This window comes from Rhinoraja longicauda, chromosome 7 (genome assembly GCF_053455715.1).
Source record: "Rhinoraja longicauda isolate Sanriku21f chromosome 7, sRhiLon1.1, whole genome shotgun sequence".
Lineage (NCBI taxonomy): Eukaryota > Metazoa > Chordata > Chondrichthyes > Rajiformes > Arhynchobatidae > Rhinoraja > Rhinoraja longicauda.
This window is the reverse complement of record NC_135959.1, coordinates 59,164,527-59,184,604: the sequence shown is the minus strand read 5'-3', so window position 1 is coordinate 59,184,604 and position 20,078 is coordinate 59,164,527. Positions and strand designations below refer to the sequence as shown.

Here is a 20,078-nt window from a genome sequence, read left to right as displayed (position 1 = left end):
CGTAGTTGAAATGGGGCTGGCAGTCAAGTAGTCCTTATGAAACACAACAAGAGCCTCGGTAAGCATATTATTAATAACTGTGCAATTGTTAGTACTGATGTTGTCAGGATTCCTGATGTTTGAGAATTAATTTACAAGGTAGACGTTCACTAAAACTTTTATCATTTGATTCCATTTCTAGCTCCAATGGGAAATCTGTAACTTGGGCGCAGAATGAACGTGCTTCCCGAGGTCATCACTTGTGGAAGAGGCTGTCTGTTCACATAAAGAAAAAGGATAGTACATCAAAACAATCAGCCCTCATCAAACCTTTCTCCAAGAGCTCCGAGAGTCGGCAAAGCAGCCACTGCTACCCGGACTCGAGTATTAAATGTCTGTATGATGTGTCCGAGGCAGAGGAGCATTACCCTGTCCAGTACGTACCACAAACACCATCGCCCATCAGCATCGTGAGCCACAGGGCCGCAACTGTCAGCCGGCCGGAAAACGACATGCCGACATTCCAGTCTGAGCATGTGCAGAGAAGCAGCTCTTCCCAGGGTTCGCTGATGGAGCAGATCAGCAGCGTGGTCAACCGCTTCACGGCCAACATCAGCGAGCTGAATTCCATGATGCTTTCGACAGCTCCTTCGGGAGTAATAGTAGCGTCTCCCATCTGCCCACCATACCTGCTCCCAAAAGAGATCCAGCTGCCTGCGGCAATCACGACCTTTGCAGATATCCAGCCCCTCCCTGCGATCGAGGTGAATGGTCGCTCACAGCCCACAGGAGGTGCTTCAAACACGAGCGTCAAAGACGGCACCTCTGAAACATCAGTGGTTAAGACAGACTTTGAAGAGCTTGTGGCGCTTACTCCTCCTTCACCCTTCAGAGACTCTGTTGATTCAGGGAGTGGTTCACCCACCTCTCCTGTGTCAGAATCTGCACTTTGCATTCCATCGTCCCCCAGATACAACACTCTTGTTCTGCGTGACTACACGCAAAGCTCCTCGTCTCTGTGAATTTATAATGTCTGATGATCTAACGATGAGCTGAAACTAAAAAGAAAATTTTCATTGACTTTAACCTAAACATAATTTGTTTTACTTATGTCAACAAATATTGGCAAAGATCCTCCATTGGTTGAAGGTGGGATTACGCTGAATGTTGGAATCAAATGAATTCCACAAGCAGTTTGAGAAAAGCATTTTGGTAGAAAACCGTCTGCTGGTGGCCTTAAACCTTGTGGGTTCCTATCACATGGATTTTTACTTGTATTTAGAAAGAGGGCTGGGAAGAGAATGACTTGGTTAGATGGCGATAATCGCTTGTGCATTGATCACAATGACAGCTCACTAAGAAAACCCATGATTGCAGTTAAAGTTGACTTCAAGACTTTAGCAATCTGCAACAAAGATTGTTATCACCTATATCCCTGATGTGAAACTGCAGACCTTCTCAAACGATTGAGACCAAAAATGAATGTAAATTTGTAAGATGAGGATCATAGTATCCAGGACCAAAAGGACTTCCATTTTTGTATGAACAAGGTGAGGTGATCCATGGGAAAGGAACATATCTATGACCAACTTGTAAACAGTTGGAAAGGATGTGTAAACATTATATGAAACATATCATCTTGCATTAGGAGCAAATTGTTGAAGTTGCAGTATCCCTTAACCTTGGCTCATAGACGTGTTTTAGTTGACAAAATTATATTTATACAATTGCCATCCAATATGTTGGTGTGATTGACGGTGGCTTTACATTACCCAGTAACAGAATATGTTTTACTACATTAATTGTACCCTGAATTTTCAAACTATTTCATGAATCACTGAACATTAATTATTCTTTGTGACATAATGTTTTCTTAAATCTTGTGATAATTTTGATTACATTATCAAAGTATTTAATATTGTTTAGTAACTTTATTTACAATTAACATGAACCATCCCTCTCTAATTAAAAACATTGAAAACCTTCACATGGGTACTTAGAGGATATTAAATTAATTAATACTATAGAATACATAGCTGAATTGTTGCATTGCTTGTTATTATTATATTAATTTTATAGTATTAATTAAAAAGTCACATGTTTTCAAAACCCATGTTGATACTGGTAATCCTGCCAAATGGGAAGACTGGCGTAGCATGAGGAAATCAACTAAACAATTCAAATGCATTATTCATATTGGGTGGCATTATTCAAGTGCTACATGTCTTTTAATTGCGCTTTTGCAGTTAAGTCTTAGCATGTGAGTAAATTGGAGTCAAATTTCAAGGTGGCCACACAATTGTCATTTCCAGTAATTTCCAATATTTCTCCATTTTATTTTGCTATTCTGTTGGCTTTATTAGATTGTAGTAGCAAATTTTGAAACAAAAAAAATCACTTACCCCATTTAGGAAATTATAGAGAATACATTATAGAGAATTATAGAGAACACATTATAGAGAATGCATGAGGAAATGAATCTACTAATTTACATGGAAGTCTGTGTCATTAGCGAATATGATTATTTACCATTGTCACACCAATTTGTCCATCTCATTTTTCCAAGTTTAGTTAGCATTTTTATCTTTCTTGAGAGAAAAGGAAATTGTTGCTAATAATGACAAATTGAAAATTGATTTTTTTTCAAATGGCTTAGCGATCTCTATGTAGAGTGTGCTAACCAAAGGGATACTGCAGCTTTAAATTACTCCCATGTCACATGTAAATGTTTTAAATAATGCAAAAAAAGCTTTGAGATTCAAAGCTAATCGTGAATATTCATTTCGATGAAGAATGGTACATATTGAAATAAATGTTCAGAGGTTTACGTGAGTGTGCTTGAATTAAGGTGCACACATGTTGGTACATAGTGAAATGAACATGGTAAAGGGGTAGAGAATAATATTAACAAAGTCCAAACGATGCAAAAAAAAAACTTTGGCAGTTTGATTAGTACTTAATTTTATTGGAGATGGTTGGATGATTGAAGCAAGACACATTAAAAAGTTAGAAATGAGTATGGTTTGCTGCAAGTTTGCAGTTATGGTTTTATTGTTATTTGCCCAGTTCAAGGATGATGACACCTTGACCATCAAAGTTTTAAAGTCCTTGAGTAACTTTCTTCAAACATTTTAAACATTCCGCCTTCATATAATTTATGTTCACGCAATTCTTTTTAAAATGAGGTATCAGTCTGGTGAAGGAAAACACAATTTAATAGGATATAAACAAGTTGTTACTTCAAATGATTTTAAGTTTGACTCATTGTTGCTAGTTCAACGTATATCTTTAAATATGGAGCGTTCAGTTTAATGTCAGGATTTTGGCAATCCTATTCATTGGTAAGAAACGTAAATAGTAAAAGCAAGTATCAGTCAGCAAATCAGGCATTATATGTGGGGAGAAGAGACTTTTCAATGTCTAAGATGTCAACTCTTTTAAAAAGAAATGGTTGAATCCAAAATATTAACATCTCTCACTCCAGAAATTCCATCTTCTCTGTTAATTACTTCCAGTGTTTTCCATTTTACTCTTGGTTGCACAGTTTACTTGCAGTTTATTACAGATTAGAGTTTATTTTTTTATCATAAATCTCTTTTCATTCATTCTAGCATTGGATTTTAGTTGCATTCTGTTGGAGGAACATAGATTAGCGCCTTTGACTTCACACATGCAATTTTACATTAAGGAGACCGTTGTTACACTTCAGTAAAATCTATATCAGTTACAGATTAATCAATGCATGATTTCAGTTAATAATGCATGTCGTCACGATAATTAATTTTACACTTTTCATGAATTTACATTTTTGTCAGTCTGTTGGGAATAACAGTCTTTATTCTAACAATCAGATGACTTTCTGGATTCTCCTCCAAATCCATCTGAGTCCACATCACTAATCTGGTGCTTTGAATAAACATTATTGTACTTCCAAGCAGTCCACTTTAGCTTGGGGGAGCGGTGCAAGAACTGCATCTTTTCAGCCTCCTCTTTCTCTTTTGTTTCTGTGCTACTCACACAACGATGTTTCTTGCCAGTTACTTGTTTTGTTGTTGGACAAGGTGACATCATAAAGATAGCCCTGCGCATACAAACATAGAGAAGTAACCACATTATATCCATAAACTCTGTGCTGCAGGAGCTTTTGCATAATAACAAAGAAACTGGTAAATACTCGCGAACAATAATGAATTGTGAATGTGTGCATATTGGAATGAATTTAGCACAGAGCGTACTTAGTCATAATAAATGCTTATTGTAAACTATGATACACACTACAAAGTTGTCCAGTCATGAGAGACAGCACTGACCTTTGCTGCAGAATTAAGATATTTGGTAGCAACACAGCTTTTTAACATCAAAGGTTCATTATAACTTTACATAAAGTGAGTTTCTTCTGGACATAAAACCATAAACATTCTTGCATTCGCTCCATATTCTAATTTACAAAAAAAAGTTCACATCTTACTCATTGCTAAATAATTTGTTCATGTTCTGTAACTAACTTCATTATAATTCAATAGTTACAAGGGACCATTAATATCCTCTAATTTAAAATATAACTTTTTTTTGCATTTGGAAATTTACAAAAGATGAACTTTTATAAAGATTAGCTAGACTGAGATAAGAGTAGTGTAAAACTTGTTCTTTGCACACCTTCTAATTCATTGTGAGGTTTGACTACAAAGGCATCAGTAGAACAGAAAGTTTACACTTACAGAAGTTCACAGGTGAAAATGTTGGACAACTTGTACTACTGAAAATATACTATACCGTTGATGACAAACTGGGGCATATCTGCAAAGAATGGAGCCCCATTTTATTTGTGTTTAAATTGATTATTGATGTTTTGAAAGTGCAAAACTGTGACAAGGTATATTAGATTAAAGCAATAATGAACGCAAAACTAGTATCAGTACAGGCTCGGTCACAGTAAATCCTGTATGTTTTGTGATAACTTTAAATTTAAAAACTGAATCCAAACATCTTTGAGTTCATTATTGTGCAATACATCTATATTAATATATTGTCTAGTTTACATACTATATTGTATAAAATGCAAGGATTAACATATATTCTTGTATTGTTAACAGTGACTAGGGATCATGGCCACATGTAGTTACTAAGGTGAATTTCAGAGATGGTTCAGAAAATGAAGAATTATTATTGGCACAGTTACTTTGCTTCTTCCTTTAATGAACACTGTCCCTGCTATTTTTACCTTAGCAACAGCCTTAGTAATGTTGTGCAAACATTATATTCATGGGCACATGCAACATTTTGCTGCAATTGATCAAATAGATGTGGAATGTGTTATGTAACCACTTTAAATGAAGGCAGCAGTTGATTTTTTGCAAATGGCACTTGCCATGTTTCTCTAACGCTGGTAATATTTTTGATTGCTGTTTTTAAGAAGACAAGCATACCAGTGCCAACTTTTAGATTTTATTGTGGGCTTCAAGTGCTTATACTTTTGTTACTTACCTTTGATACGTTGTGAAATTTCAATCTCTTTTGTGAAATAGCAGACTGCATTTCTTTCTAGTTTCTTGAGCAGCGCAAATATAAAATGTGAGGTGACGAGAAAACATGTTAGAGTTTCATTTCGGTAGATATTTTACCAACTTAATCTTATTGTGCTACCTCTATCTCTTTGGTCCACATTCCCTTCTGCTTATTTATAGCCTCATGAAATCTGGACACATTGGATGTGTCATTATTTGAAGAACAAGCTGGCATGATTTTGATACTTTGGAATGCTACAAAACACTGCCTGACTATTTTATCACTGTGGGAATGACTCGCAATCCATTTTATCCTTTGTATAATGAACATCATCGAGCCTATCAATAATAGTTTGAAATCAATGGTTGGGTATACGCTGTGAAACTAGAAATTTATTTAGTCTGTCTTAATGCCAGTACAGTATTAATTTTGTTAAGTAGAATGTAAAATAGCCTTATTGCCGTGGAACTTGATACATTTTTGGTATTATGTGCTGCTGTTCTTTTCCAGCAAACCGTCTAGCTTTGTAAATGCAAAAAAAAGGTAAATTATTTCAACCATTTCTAGTGGCACATTTTGCTGTTTGTTAGTCAAATTGTTTTCTCCTGTTAAAAAATGTGAAGTGTTTATGTATAATACAATGAGTTTTTTTGAATATTAAAACTATATTATAAAATATGTTTTCATGATGCATGTCTTATAGTGTGGGATATGGTTCTTAACATTGCAATTTATGGTTGTGTCACCCAGACTAGTATATTGTAGTAAGAATATTTTTATTTTTATTAATGGGCTGCCATCAATAGTTTGATTGAAAAATAATGACTTGGACAATCTAATTTTAAACTGTATTTCCTATTCAATCCTTCATAGCTTCTATGAGCTTTAACATGAATTCCTATTCTTGAAGAAGGACCAATGCTGTAAATGAAGCTTGCATAATACCCCAACAGTTAAAAATAAAATGTTAATGACTCTTCAAATGTCAATTTGTTTTGAGAAAAATAAATAGGCACTCAATCTTATTAGATTGTCATGGTTAATTTAACCACCATCATCAGAGACCCATTCAGCATCACCAGAAATATAGGTTGTGACTGCAAAGGTGTCGTTAATGTGAAGAATTCCACAAAGTTCACTAAAAGGCCATTCTAGAAAATCGTAAGGTTTATGACTTGACTGTATGCTAATTTTCATTGGGGAAATCTAAAATCAATATCATAACCCTTATAATTCTGCATAATTCATGTACATCCCTCTGTTTCTTCCTGATTTACTTTCATTCTTTGACCCGGCAATAGTCTGCACTATGGTCCTTACTTCTTAATCTTGAATTCTTGTAAAAATATATTAATCCCTTGAGACACAGCAAATTATTCAAAGTGAATGTCATCAGTCAAAGTGGAATCCATGAAAGGCAATATATTTTCAAAATTCCTTAATCGGCATGGTATCAATGAGAGCTGACAATTAATTGACATTAATTCTCATACATAACAGGATCACAAATAAGCATATTATTTATTAATGCTTTCATCATATGTGTCTTCTGGAATAATAGCATCAGTCTCAACAAATCAAATAAAATCTCCCACATAAAAGTCATACTCCTCACTCCCACTGATGGATTCCTCTTGACCTCCACTGCTTCAATGGCCTGTATTGACCTCAAGGTGCAGAAATCAAGGCAGAACTATTCGGTAGCAGGAGGATCTGAATGGGAGAGAGTGGGTAGGGATCATTTGGAGAACCAGGGCAGAGAGAAGTGGGAGAACAAGAAGAGATGGGAAGGGTGGTGGGTCGAGAGAAAGACAACAGAGAGGGTAAGAAAAGGTAGAGGAGAGATAAAAGGAAGAGTGGAAAAAGGGAAGGGGAAGGTGAATGAGAAGTCGAAGGGCAAAGATAGTGCAAAAGAAGGCAGGAATTACAATGATGGGGAAGGAGACTGAAAAAAGAGGGTGCAATGATTTACATTAAGGTACGGTACACTTAAATAAACAGGGGCCAGTTGTATGTTTACAAGGCAGAACTCATAATTTACATCCAATCTTCAAATTCCTGCCATTGACTGCTAGTTCCAGTCAATATCATTGCTACATTGTAACAAATGAGGCATACTGCATGACTCTCCTGTTCAGCATCATCAAAATATGGCCACAAGCACGGCTGTACAGAGTACAATATGTCCATGCACATTGTTCAACACTGATCGTCCTAACTTTTACAAGGACATTATTTTTGTCTGTAGTCTTCATACATCAACAGTGATGTGCAACTAAATTATTAATACATACCACCCACATTATTATATCTCACTTTGTGATTTAAATTGTTAACTATAGAGCCAATCTAGTTCAGGCCTTCGTGGGTAAGAAATGGGTTATGTTTTACAGACAACCATATGTCGATTTTGTCCATGAGTTGGAAAATACACATAAATCATTCAATATGGTTTATGGTTTCCCTCTCCTCTGACTCTCAGTCTGAAGAAGGGTCTCGACCCGAAACGTCACCCATTCCATCTCTCCAGAGATGCTGTCTGTCCCACTGATTTACTCCAACATTTTTTGTCAATCTTCGGTGTTAACCAGTAGGTAGTTCCTTCCTACACAATATAGTAACCGTACCTTTATGGCATCAAAAGCACTTAAGAAAGAAAATCACTAAAAGTGGAGAGAGAGATGGGAAACTAGTTCTGCCTTTGTGGAAACTTACACATATACATATGGCGGAATTTAATTTGGAAAAAAATCAATAATTACGTGAGCTCATTTGTATATTGGGTTGTCCATGACTCAGTCGTCCATAAATTGGCAATAGTCTGCATCTGGTTGACATCTTCCTGATCTCTTCATAGGTTTTGGTGTGCAATCTGCTTTTGGAATGTTTTGTTCTGCATTTGAACTCAAAGGAGATCCAATTTTATTATCAGACTTGCTTAGATTTGATACTTAATTTCCGAAAGTCTGCACTGGATCCAATATTTTCTCTTGATCATCTTGTTCACTCAGTCTCCACTCTTTGGTTCATCTGGGCAGCAAGGTGGCGCAGCGGTAGAGTTGCTGCCTTACAGCGCCAGAGATCCGTGTTCGATCCTGACTACGGATGCTGTCTGTATGGAGTTTGTATGTATTTTTCTACCCGTGACCTGCATGGGTTTTCTCCGGGTGCTCCAGTTTCCTCCCACGCACCAAAGATGTGGAGGTTTGTAGGTTAATTGACTTTGGTAAAATTGTAAATTGTCCCGCGTGTGAAGGATGGTGTTAGTGTGTGGGGATCACTGGTCAGCACGGACTCGGTGGGCCGAAGGACCTGTTTCCGTGCTGTATCTCTAAATTAAAATAAAACAAAATCTCCAGGACAGATCATTTGACCTGTGCGATTTTTAATTTCAACCTTAACCATTAATGCTGTACCAACCTCCTGGTAGATGGGCTAAATGCAAAATCAGACTTGTTTTGGCTGATACTGCATCCTTCGGTCTAATGTCATACTGACGTTTTTGACTCAGCTGCCACAGTTCAGCTGCACATGACAAATTTAGGTGGACAATGGTGTAACATATTCTAAATCTTCTCATCAAAAGACTTCCAGTTATGCTACATTTCAACATTAATTTGGTAAGTAATGCATGGTGTAACTTATTATTTATGCAACATTTGTTTTTTGAGAACTTATTTTAAATATTATGACTTACTTCGGTAGCGCAGCGGTAGAGTTGCTGCTTTACAGCGAATGCAGCGCCGGAGACTCAGGTTCGATCCTGACTACGGGTGCTGCACTGTAAGGAGTTTGTACGTTCTCCCCGTGACCTGCGTGGGTTTTCTCCGAGATCTTCGGTTTCCTCCCACACTCCAAAGACGTACAGGTATGTAGGTTAATTGGCTGGGTAAATGTAAAAATTGTCCCTAGTGGGTGTAGGATAGTGTTAATGTACGGGGATCGCTGAGCGGCACGGACTTGGTGGGCCGAAAAGGCCTGTTTCCGGCTGTATATATATGATATGATATTTGAAGCTGGATAATATGAAGGAATGATAGAGTGTTTGAAAGCATTCTTTAGAGTCATAGGGATTCTTTAGAGTTATAGAAATGTACAGCACTGAAACTGGCTCTTCTTCTTGCTTATCTACACTGATCCCATTTTCCTATATTATGACTGTATTTTTCATAAGTTCATATGTTCTAGGAGCAGTTCTGTGATCTGGTCTTGGGGAACAGGGCTCCCTAACAAAACTAATCATTACCTTCCTTCTCAATTTGTGCATAATTGCACAATCTCCATCTGACAGTGCAAGAATCAACAATGCTAGTAGGTTGCTTTTGGCCCATCATCATTGAGACCATAAGACTATAAGATATAGGAGCATAATTAGGCAATATGGTCCATAGTGTATAAAATCATGTGAGGAATAGATCAGGTAGATGCACAGAGTCTCTTGTCCAGAGTAGGTGAATTGAGGACCAGTGGACACAGGTTTAAGGTGAAGGGGAAAAGATTTAATAGGAATCTGAGGGGTAACTTTTTCACACAAAGGGTGGTGGGTGTATAAACAAGCTGCCAGAGGAGGTAGTTGAGGCTGGGACTATCCCATAGTTTAAGAAACAGTTAAACAGGTACATGGATAGAACAGATTTGGAGGGATATGGACCAAACGTGGGCAGATGGGACTAGTGCAGCTGGGGCATGTTGGCCGGTGTGGGCAAGTTGGACCAAGAGGCCTGTTTCCACACTGGATCACTCTATGGCTATGAGTCTGCTCTGCCACTCGTTCATGGCTGATCTACAGTATTAAGACTGAAGAAGGGTCCCATCCCAAGACATCACTTGTCCATGTTCTCCTGTGATGCTCTTTGACCCACTGAGTTGCTCCAACATTTCTTGATCTATCACTGACTTATAATAAACCCACACCACCTCCTGATTCATCATCTGCCAATTTCAACTCACAGTTATCACAAATGAAAAATATAGCATTAGCTTCCTCAGTTTCTCTAGCATTCATCATACCCTCATTGATCTGCTCCCAACTTTTTTCCATGTCAAGCAATGGTGTGAACAGTATAGCAGGGTATGGAAGGTAAAGCATGTAATACGAGACTATCCCTGAAATTACCTGCTTGGGTTTTTTTTCACGCTTGCGTCTTCTCTTCTTCTTCAGAGTTCCTGTCAAACAACAATTCGTCTTCATTATTTGATTTATGATGTACCCCTTGCAAGATATTATCCACTATAGCCTGGAAAATCTTGAGTGAATAGTTGACCCGTTGTTGTAAGTTTATATAATAATGGTGATCTTTTGATGTTTTACAATCAGTTTCTGCTGATTATCCTTGTTAACACTGAATTGTGCACTGGCATGGGAGAGGTTTTATGAACTCCTTTGATCTCTGTAATTTCGCACACAAGTGTGTTTTGGATATTGTTCATCATCTGCAACTTTTTGTCTCCATATCAGAGAGGAAAGCAAACATCAATAATAACTTTCACCTTCACTTTCAGCACTTTAGACACGAGAGGAAGGATATTTGAAGATCAAGTCCTCAAAGTCAGCACAAAACCTTCATTCCTCATGGCTGCAGTTATATCTGCCCTCCAACTTCAAAGACATGGACTACCTGTAGCAGGCTGCTCAAAGTATCACTAGCACTATTTGCACTCAAACTCATCCAAATGTGCTGCAAAGGTCAGTGAACCACTGAGTCCTCCAAGGATGCTGCCTTACATTCTAAGTTACTCCAGCATTTGTGTCTTTCTTTGAACTGATGTCAGCTTCCTTTCCTAGACCACCAGTCCCAACATGAAGATTGCAATGACACTTAGACATCTTGTTTAGGCAGGCCACATGGATCACACACCTGACAGCAGATTCCCAGAACAGGCAAAAGATTTCCAAGCAGATGGAAGAAACGTTTCAAGGATGTACTCAAAGTTTTCTAGTAAAAGTGTAACATCCCCAAAGACTCCTGCAAATGACTAGACTGTCACCACTCAATATGGAGAACAAGTGGGGATGGCACTGAGAACTGATTCCCTTCTTGGTAGCAGGAGAAGTGCATCAGAAGAAGCACATAACCTCCCCAACTACCTACCATCTGCTCTATCTAGGATTTCCAATTTAACTGGGTGTCCAAATTAGCCTCTTCACTCAACTCAAAACCCATAATATGGGGCATGAAACAGAACATCCACATTCCTGAGGAAGTGCTGACAAAGAACCTTGCTTTTAAAATGGATCAATTGAGATTGATTTCTTTAGTCACACAATTAATTGCTATTTCACTTCTTAATCACTAGACTGAACTGTAATTGATTTAACCAGAAAGGTTGGTGTTTTTTGCTCTAATCAATAGAAAATTCAACATAAAACTTACTCGCTCTCAAATTGACTGATCAAACAAAGTTTCATCAGGTATATTTCATTATTCATTCTTTCCTTTTCATGGCATGGTTTGAATATGGACTCTTTGAGTCATCAAATCATTGAGTCATACACCAGAGAAATGGGTCTTTGAGCCCACAAACACACATGCTGACACATTGTCCCCATCTATATTAATCCCATTTCGCCACACTAAGTCTGTACTCCTGGGCTATTCATGTGCCTCTCCAGGTACCTCTCAAATATTGTGAGTACATCTGTCTCCACCACCTTCTCTGACAGTTTGGTCCATATATCAACCACTCTCTGTGTGAAGAACCTAGCTCCCTGGTCCCCTTTAAACCTCCTCCCTTTCACCTTAAACCTCTGCTCTCATGTTTTAGACACCCCCACCATGGGAAAGATCTTCACTATTTACCCTGTCCATGTATCTCATAATTTTATATACAGATCTCTCCTGGAAAACCCAGCCTATACAACCCCTTCACATTACTAAACTCTTCCAATCCCTACAACCTCCTTGTGAATGTCCTCGCCATTCCCTTCTGTACAATCATAACATTTCTATCGCTCTTCAAATACTTTGTGCAGTTTAACTAATGTTTTGCAGAGTTGAAACATGATGTCCAACTCTTGTGTTCTATGGCCTGTCTATTGTCTTCTTCGCCATCACGTCCACAGAAGGTAGTTGAGGCCAGTTCATTGGCTATATTTAAGAGGGAGTCTGATGTGGCCCTTTTTGCTAAAGGGATCAGGGGGTATGGAGAGAAGGCAGGTACAGGTTACTGAGCTGGATGATCAGCCATGATCATATTGAATGGCGGTGCAGGCTCGGAGGGCCGAATGGCCTACTCCTGCACCTATTTTCTATGTTTCTATGTTTCTATGTTTCATCTGCATTGCCACTTTCAGGGAATTGTGGGTTTATGCTTCAAGGGATCTGTTCCTCAAAACTCCTTAGGGCCCTATCATTTTCAATGTATGTCCTACCCTTATTTGACTTCCCAAAATGCATCACCTTGTAGTTGGCAGTATTAATTTGCATCTGCCATTGCTCCACCAAATTTCTGCACTGATCTATAACCTGTTACGGTCTTATAAAATGCATGTAATGAAACGCAATGCAGATGTTTTGAAATCAAAGTAAGTTACCTTCTTGGTAACATTTAAAGTATTCCAACCAGGTTGGCGTGGAACTCAGAGGGGAATTCAGAGATGATGCCTATTTCCTGCATCTTTCCAGGCGGTGAATATCGTGAGTTTAGGATGCGCTGTTAGAGAAACCAAAGCAGAGTGAAATTGACTGCTTAGAATAATGGCTTGGGGACCAGTTAAAGAGACTGCTTTATCCAGGAGGTGCCAAGCTTCATGATTTTTGCAGCAATAATTCAGCAAGCAAAGAGTGTTTTTTAGTTCATTCACAGGCCATTATTTTTATCCCTCTCTTATTTCCCTTTAAATTTAGTGCTTTACAAATAATTTCAGAAGGCAGCCACATTGCTGCCCAAACTCATATATAAGCCAAATTGCACAGATTTTATACTCAGAATCACATTAGTGTTCAAGATGGGTTTTTATACCAATCCAGCAGTATTTCAGTAACCATTACTGATGCTAGATTCTTGTTCCAATGTTATAAAATCACTTAATTTAAATTCATGATGTGATTCAAATTTGCATTCCTAGCTCAGTGGTCAATGTCCCTGGATTGTAGGCTGCTAACTTAAGCACTATGCTGTTGTACCCACTTTGCATAATGTTCCCTTATCCATTTTGTGATGGAAGAAAGACTTTGGGAAGTCAGGAGTGAGTCATTCACCACAGGACACCAAGCCCCTGACTTGCGCTTGTCACCAAAATATAAATTTGGCAGTCCAATTCAGTTTCAAGTAAATTGTGAACATGAGGATGTTAATCTCCCCGTTGCTAACCATTTTAAATCTCCCTCCCGTTCCAATACTGACGTTTCTGTCCTGGGCCTCCTCCACTGTCAGAGTGTGGCCAAATGCAAATTGGAGAACAGCACCTCATATTTCGCTTGGGCAGCTTACAACCCAAACTAACTTCAAGTAACCCTTGCTGTCCCTCTCTCTCCGTCCTACCCCCACCCTAGTTTTCCGACTAGTTTCACTGTTCTGATTAATATTACTATTTACATGCCTCCTTGTCACCTTCCACAGTCAACAATGAACCATTCTACATTTCCTTGATCATCATTTGCTTTGATCTGTCGTTTTCGCACCTTACATTCTCTTTTGTATCTTCCCGCTCAAAGCAACTGCCGTTGCAGTCGAGCTGATGCTGCTGCTGAATGAGGGCACAGTCTCGAGGATCTCCAGGAGAGGGTTTTAACCATAAAAAGCAAAAACATTCCAGGTAGGATTTATTTTATTTTAAATTTAAAAAGCCATTTATTTCAAAGAACAGACGTGATTTTCCCACGTCACGCTGGGAACCCAACGAGGAATGGGTGACGAGTTGAATGGAAAAAATGGGCGGCGCTTCCCGTTCGCCGTTTTCACCGTTCGCTGTCCCCGCCGCCGATCAGCACTACACGCACAGGGGCACAGGTAAGTGTCTTTCGCCGCCAAAGGGTCCACAGATCATTAGGGTTGCTGTGCGTGCGGTTGTTGCTTCGTGCCTCCGCATTTGGGGCGCATTTATGTTGAGAGAGGGTGGGGGGTGGGGAAGGGAAGGGGGTGTGGGGAGGGGAGGGGGTAGGGGTGTGGGGAGGGGAGGGGGTAGGGGAGTGGGGGGGGAGGGGGTAGGGGTGAGGGGGGTGGGGAGAGGGGAGAGGTGGTGCGGGGAGGGGAGGGGGGATGGGAGGGGGAGTGTGGGAGGGGGGAGTGGGGGGAGAGGAGGCGGGGAGTGGGGAAGGAGAGGGGGCAGTGGGGGTGGAGTAGGGGGTGATGGAGTGGGTGAGTGGGGGATATGGGAGATTGAGTGGGGGGGGTGAGGGTGCTAGACCAATACAAGAGAGGCTTTGGGCCCGCGGCTCATTCTGGCTGCAGCGTCGGTGCCACGGGGCCAAGGTGAGTGGCACCCTCTCCCCTTCCCTGCCCGCCCACGGCCCACCCGGCCGCCCATTTTTGGGAAAGTCCTCGGATCCGTCTCGGCCTCTTTATTTTACATGGCATATTTATTTCATTGAGATTTATTTTATTTTTTAAATAAAGCAATTTATTTTAAAGAAGAAATGCGATTTTCCCAAGTCTCAATGGAAACCCTACGAGGAACGGGCCCAACAGGTCCACTTGGTCTTGTATACACTACTAAAACTCTCATCTTGTTTGTGGATATATTTGTTTTGGAAATACAGCCAAAACGGTACACAGTAGCACAACAATTTTAGACTCACCATTGCCCTGCGGTTCAAATGTTGTTATAGTTTAAATATTTTCCACTTTTTAAACTTAAAAAAACACTTTTTAAACTTTAATAACTTTGATTGGCTCTACCACCTCCCCCCCACGTGGGGTCCAGTGCGTCCTAATTGGCTACCTCCATGTTTGACGTCACAATGGGAACCTAACGGGTCCGCGCATGCGCTGTTGGGACACGATGATCTAATACTTACGGAAGATGGCCGCCACATCCGCATGTGCGCAGTTGTGGGAGAGTTGCTACTCAGAGGGGGCGGGACCCACCCGAATGGTGGGAGTGGCGGCCAATGAGAGTGGGCGGATACATGGCAGATGCAGTTTAATGTAGATAAGTGTGAGGTTATTCACTTTGGAAGTAAGAATAGAAAGGCAGATTATTATCTGAATGGTGTCAAGTTAGGAGGAGGGGGAGTTCAACGAGATCTGGGTGCCCTAGTGCATCAGTCAATGAAAGGAAGCATGCAGGTACAGCAGGCAGTGAAGAAAGCCAATGGAATGTTGGCCTTCGTAACAAGAGGAGTTGAGTATAGGAGCAAAGAGGTCCTTCTACAGTTGTACCGGGCCCTGGTGAGACCGCACCTGGAGTACTGTGTGCAGTTTTGGTCTCCAAATTTGAGGAAGGATATTCTTGCTATGGAGGGCGTGCAGCGTAGGTTCACTAGGTTAATTCCCGGAATGGCGGGACTGTCGTATGTTGAAAGGCTGGAGCGATTGGGCTTGTATACACTGGAATTTAGAAGGATGAGGGGGGATCTTATTGAAACATATAAGATAATTAGGGGATTGGACACATTAGAGGCAGGAAACATGTTCCCAATGTTGGGGGAGTCGAGAACAAGGGGCCACAGTTTAAGAATAAGGGGTAGGCCATTTAGAACGGAGATGAGGAAGAACTTTTTCAGTCAGAGAGTGGTGAAGGTGTGGAATTCTCTGCCTCAGAAGGCAGTGGAGGCCAGTTCGTTGGATGCTTTCAAGAGAGAGCTGGATAGAGCTCTTAAGGATAGCGGAGTGAGGGGGTATGGGGATAAGGCAGGAACGGGGTACTGATTGAGAATGATCAGCCATGATCGCATTGAATGGCGGTGCTGGCTCGAAGGGCTGAATGGCCTACTCCTGCACCTATTGTCTATTGTCTATTGTCTATAATGAGGGGGGGTGAGGAGAGCTCTCCTGCTGCTGGCCGCCGCGATGGTCGCACCGGGGCCGGGGTGAGTGGCTCCCCCTCCCCTTTCCTCTCCTCCCTCGCCCGCTCTCAGACCCGGGGAAGTTTTAAGGGGGGGTTGAGGGGGGATGGAGTGGGTGAGTGTCATTGGTTGTGGGAGGGTTGTTGGGCCCACAGGAGAGGTTTGCACCCAATGGGGGTTGCCGCACCCACAGGAGACATTTGGACTCAACGGGTCCACGCCCATCTGGTAGATTTATAAAAATGTAGAAATAAGTTCTGTATTCAAAATGCAGCTGCTTTGGTTTATTAGTTGATATAATTATAAATTAATTTTGTGTTTTCCTGTCATTTCCGGTCTGCGAACTGTTGACCACTGTTATTTGACTGATGCGGGCCTATTTTTACCTGATTTATTGTACGTACTGTGATGGATTCTGATTTATTGACAGCATTTAGACTTTTAGACTTGAGATTTTAGAGATACAGCGTGGAAACTGGCCCTTTGGGCCACCGTAGTCCACGTTGACTAGTGATGTACATTAGCACTATCCTACACACGTTAGTGACAATTTTACAGAAGCTAATTAACCTGTATGTCTTTTGAATGTGGGAGGAAACTGGAGCACGTGGAGAAAACCCACGTGGTAACAGGGAGAATGTGCAAACAACGTACAGACAGCTTCCATAGGATGGAACCCGGATGTCTGGTGCTGTAAGGCAGCAACTTGCCGCTACGCCACTGTGCCGCCCACATTGTCTTTCAGATTTAAGTATAGTCATCAAAAGATAAGACTCTCCATTATTGACTCAGGCCTTCAATGCAATACAAAAATAATGCATATTAATATCATCATGTAACAATTCAGGAATTCTTAAATAATTACTTTTGTGAATATATTTTCATTTTGATTTATGCCTATCTCTGCTGAACACTGCAAAACATTGCACATTTTTGCATTTGTATTCTGAATGTAGTCTCTGGATAACTTGGCGTTATAATCAAATTACATTTACATGCTGAATACATCCTGTTATGAAATCATAAATGATTCATCATTCAATCCTTGAAATTAATTATTTTAATATAAATCTACAACAAGATATAATTTGAGACATGAAAAGATACAGTATTGAATTAGCAGACACAAAAAAAACACGTGGTGTTTTAGATCAATTTACATAATTGAGAATGGATTATCAGATCAGTATTGCCTTACTGTTTGTGGGAGTTGGCTGTGCTTAAATTGATTGCAGTGTTTCCTATATAATGGATTCAATAGAAGGGTTTCATTTGTTATAACAAAGAATCTGAGACTGAAAATGCATTAATATAATTGAAAATGATTCTTTCTGCTATTTCTAATGCAATTGTTATTAATTTTTATGTTTATTAAATTCTGTCTCCTTTGTGATCATCTTCTGCCTTGTGATCCATCTATTAATTTCAGAGGACTCGCAGGGCTAGACTGGATTATACAGACTTATTATCATTTTCTCCTTGAAGACTTTACGGTGACCTTTTATTCATGTACAAATACCAAGAGGAAAAAAAATTGTTACCATGCTGGATTTGAGCCAGCCTGCATGGATAATACATGCATATACAGCATTATAATGATTAACCAGCTTGTGCATTAGAATTTCACTCAATTTCCAACAAATAAAAAATTATGAGAGGCATTGATGGGGTAGACAGTAAGAACCATTTTTCCAGGGTGAAAATATCAAAGGCCAAAGAGCTTAGCTTCAAGGTGAGAGGTGCAGTTTAAAGCTGAAGTGCGGGGCAAGTTTTCTACACAGATAGTGGTGATGCCTGGAACGTGCTGCCAGGGATGGTGGTAGACGAAGGCACAATTGTGGTATTTAAGACACTTTTGGATAGGTACACCAAAATACAATGAATGGAGAGACACGGATCACGTGCAGACTGATAAGAACACAAGACACAAGAAAATAGGAGCAGGAGTAGGCCAACCGGCCCCTCGAGCCCGCTCCGCCACTCAATACGATCATGGCTGATCCTACCCCAACCCCTTCCCACTATCGCCCTTCTTCCCACCCAAAAGGACCGTGTGATCTCCTGGGAGAGGCGAAAAACCGGATAAAAACCCAGGCCAATTTGGGAAAAAAATCTGGGAAATTCCTCTCCGACCCCAAGCTAGGCGATCGAAACTTGTCCAGGAGATTACTCAGGTCTTACTATACTAACAATAGCTCATGTCCACTTCCCTGCCTGCTCCCCGTAACCCCTAATTCCCTTATCTATTAAAAAACAATCTATTTCCGTTTTTAATTTATTTAACGTTCCTGCTTCCACAGCTCCCTGAGGCAGCGAATTCCACAGACTAACCACCCTCTGAGTGAAGAAGTTTCTCCTCATCTCAGTTTTAAAAGAGCCCCCTCTTATTCTAAGACTATGCCCCCTAGTTCTGGTCTCCCCGATCATCGGAAACATCTTTAGCGCATCCACCCGATCAAGGCCCCTCACGATCTTATAAGAGTTGGTCTTGGCATTATGTTCGTTGGAGACATTGTGGGCTAAAGGGCCTATGCTGTACTGTTTCCATGTTCTGTGTTCTAAACCTGCTCGGAACTGAGAATTCGTTTAGAAAGTGTCATTGTAAATTTCCCCGGTGTGGAACGAATAAAGGAATATATAGTGCTGGGGTGGTAGGCTTGACGTTTTCCCCGGTGTGGGACGAATAAAGGAATATATTGTGATGGGGTGGTGGGCTTGACGTTTTCCCCGGTGTGAGTAGCTCGCATAGTGCAATAGCTGAATAGACACAGCTCAGTCTAACAGGGTAAATCTCACATCTGTGTTACGCAGACTGTCCATGTAATGATCTTCCCTAATACAACTGCAACCCACATGGAACTTTTGAAGGCAGAACAAGACACACACAACTTAATAACAAAAACAATTGCGGAGAAAGAAACAGAGTTAGCATTTTAAGTGGATATCATTTCATCTGCAAAGTCAGAAATTTGTGCAAATTCCCATCATGAAGTAAATCAGTTGTTTAGTATCTCTTAGTCTTGCAGTAATTGCAGTTTTGTGAGCCACACCCATCCTCATTTGGAATTCTGTAAAGCCCTCTCAAAATGTTGCAAATTTTCCACAAAGAAATTGGTGAAGGTGAAAATAATTACTGCAATGAGGTATGCAGATTGACCAATGTTGTATAAGCCTCGAGGAAGTTTTAAAAGCCTGCATCATGGGGATTCAATGAAATGACTTACTCTCAGCGGCACGCCCTGCATCTCGGATTTCCAGAACTATTCCCTGTGAAGCCCTATAGGCTAAAACAACAACCCTGAGGCATTCTCAGGCATGTTTGCTGGGTTTATACACACAGCAACATGGATTAAAGATGTTCCAGACATCTTAAATTAGGCACAAGGAAAGATACTTTACGTACTTTTGTTCATTCTCCTGCAAGAATCTTAACTAGAGCACATTCATTTGCAAGGTTATTCCCATAATAAGAATATATAATATCACAAAAAAATGTATACCTCTGAGAACCCACTTAATATTTTTATTATTCATTATTCGTAGGCAGGTCAGCACATAATGTACTCCTGACAAGGTTAAGGTGCACCCATAAGTACTCATTTCTACCTAAAAAACAAATTCATTGTTGAAATTAAATTATTTGAC

At 40.2% G+C, this 20,078-nt stretch overlaps 1 protein-coding gene across 6 annotated transcripts in view; it reads left to right on the top strand.

Annotated features, from left to right (window-relative positions):
* Window positions 1–6,452, top strand: part of grm5b (glutamate receptor, metabotropic 5b) — a 382,791-nt gene extending 376,339 nt beyond the window's left edge. For all 6 annotated transcript variants that reach the window (XM_078402687.1, XM_078402690.1, XM_078402684.1 and 3 more), the window contains one exon: window positions 182–6,452. In XM_078402687.1, the coding sequence (XP_078258813.1) occupies window positions 182–1,001 (820 nt within the window). In that variant the 3' untranslated portion in view covers window positions 1,002–6,452. The remainder of the gene's footprint in view (window positions 1–181) is intronic.
* The last annotated feature ends 13,626 nt before the right edge of the window (window positions 6,453–20,078 follow it).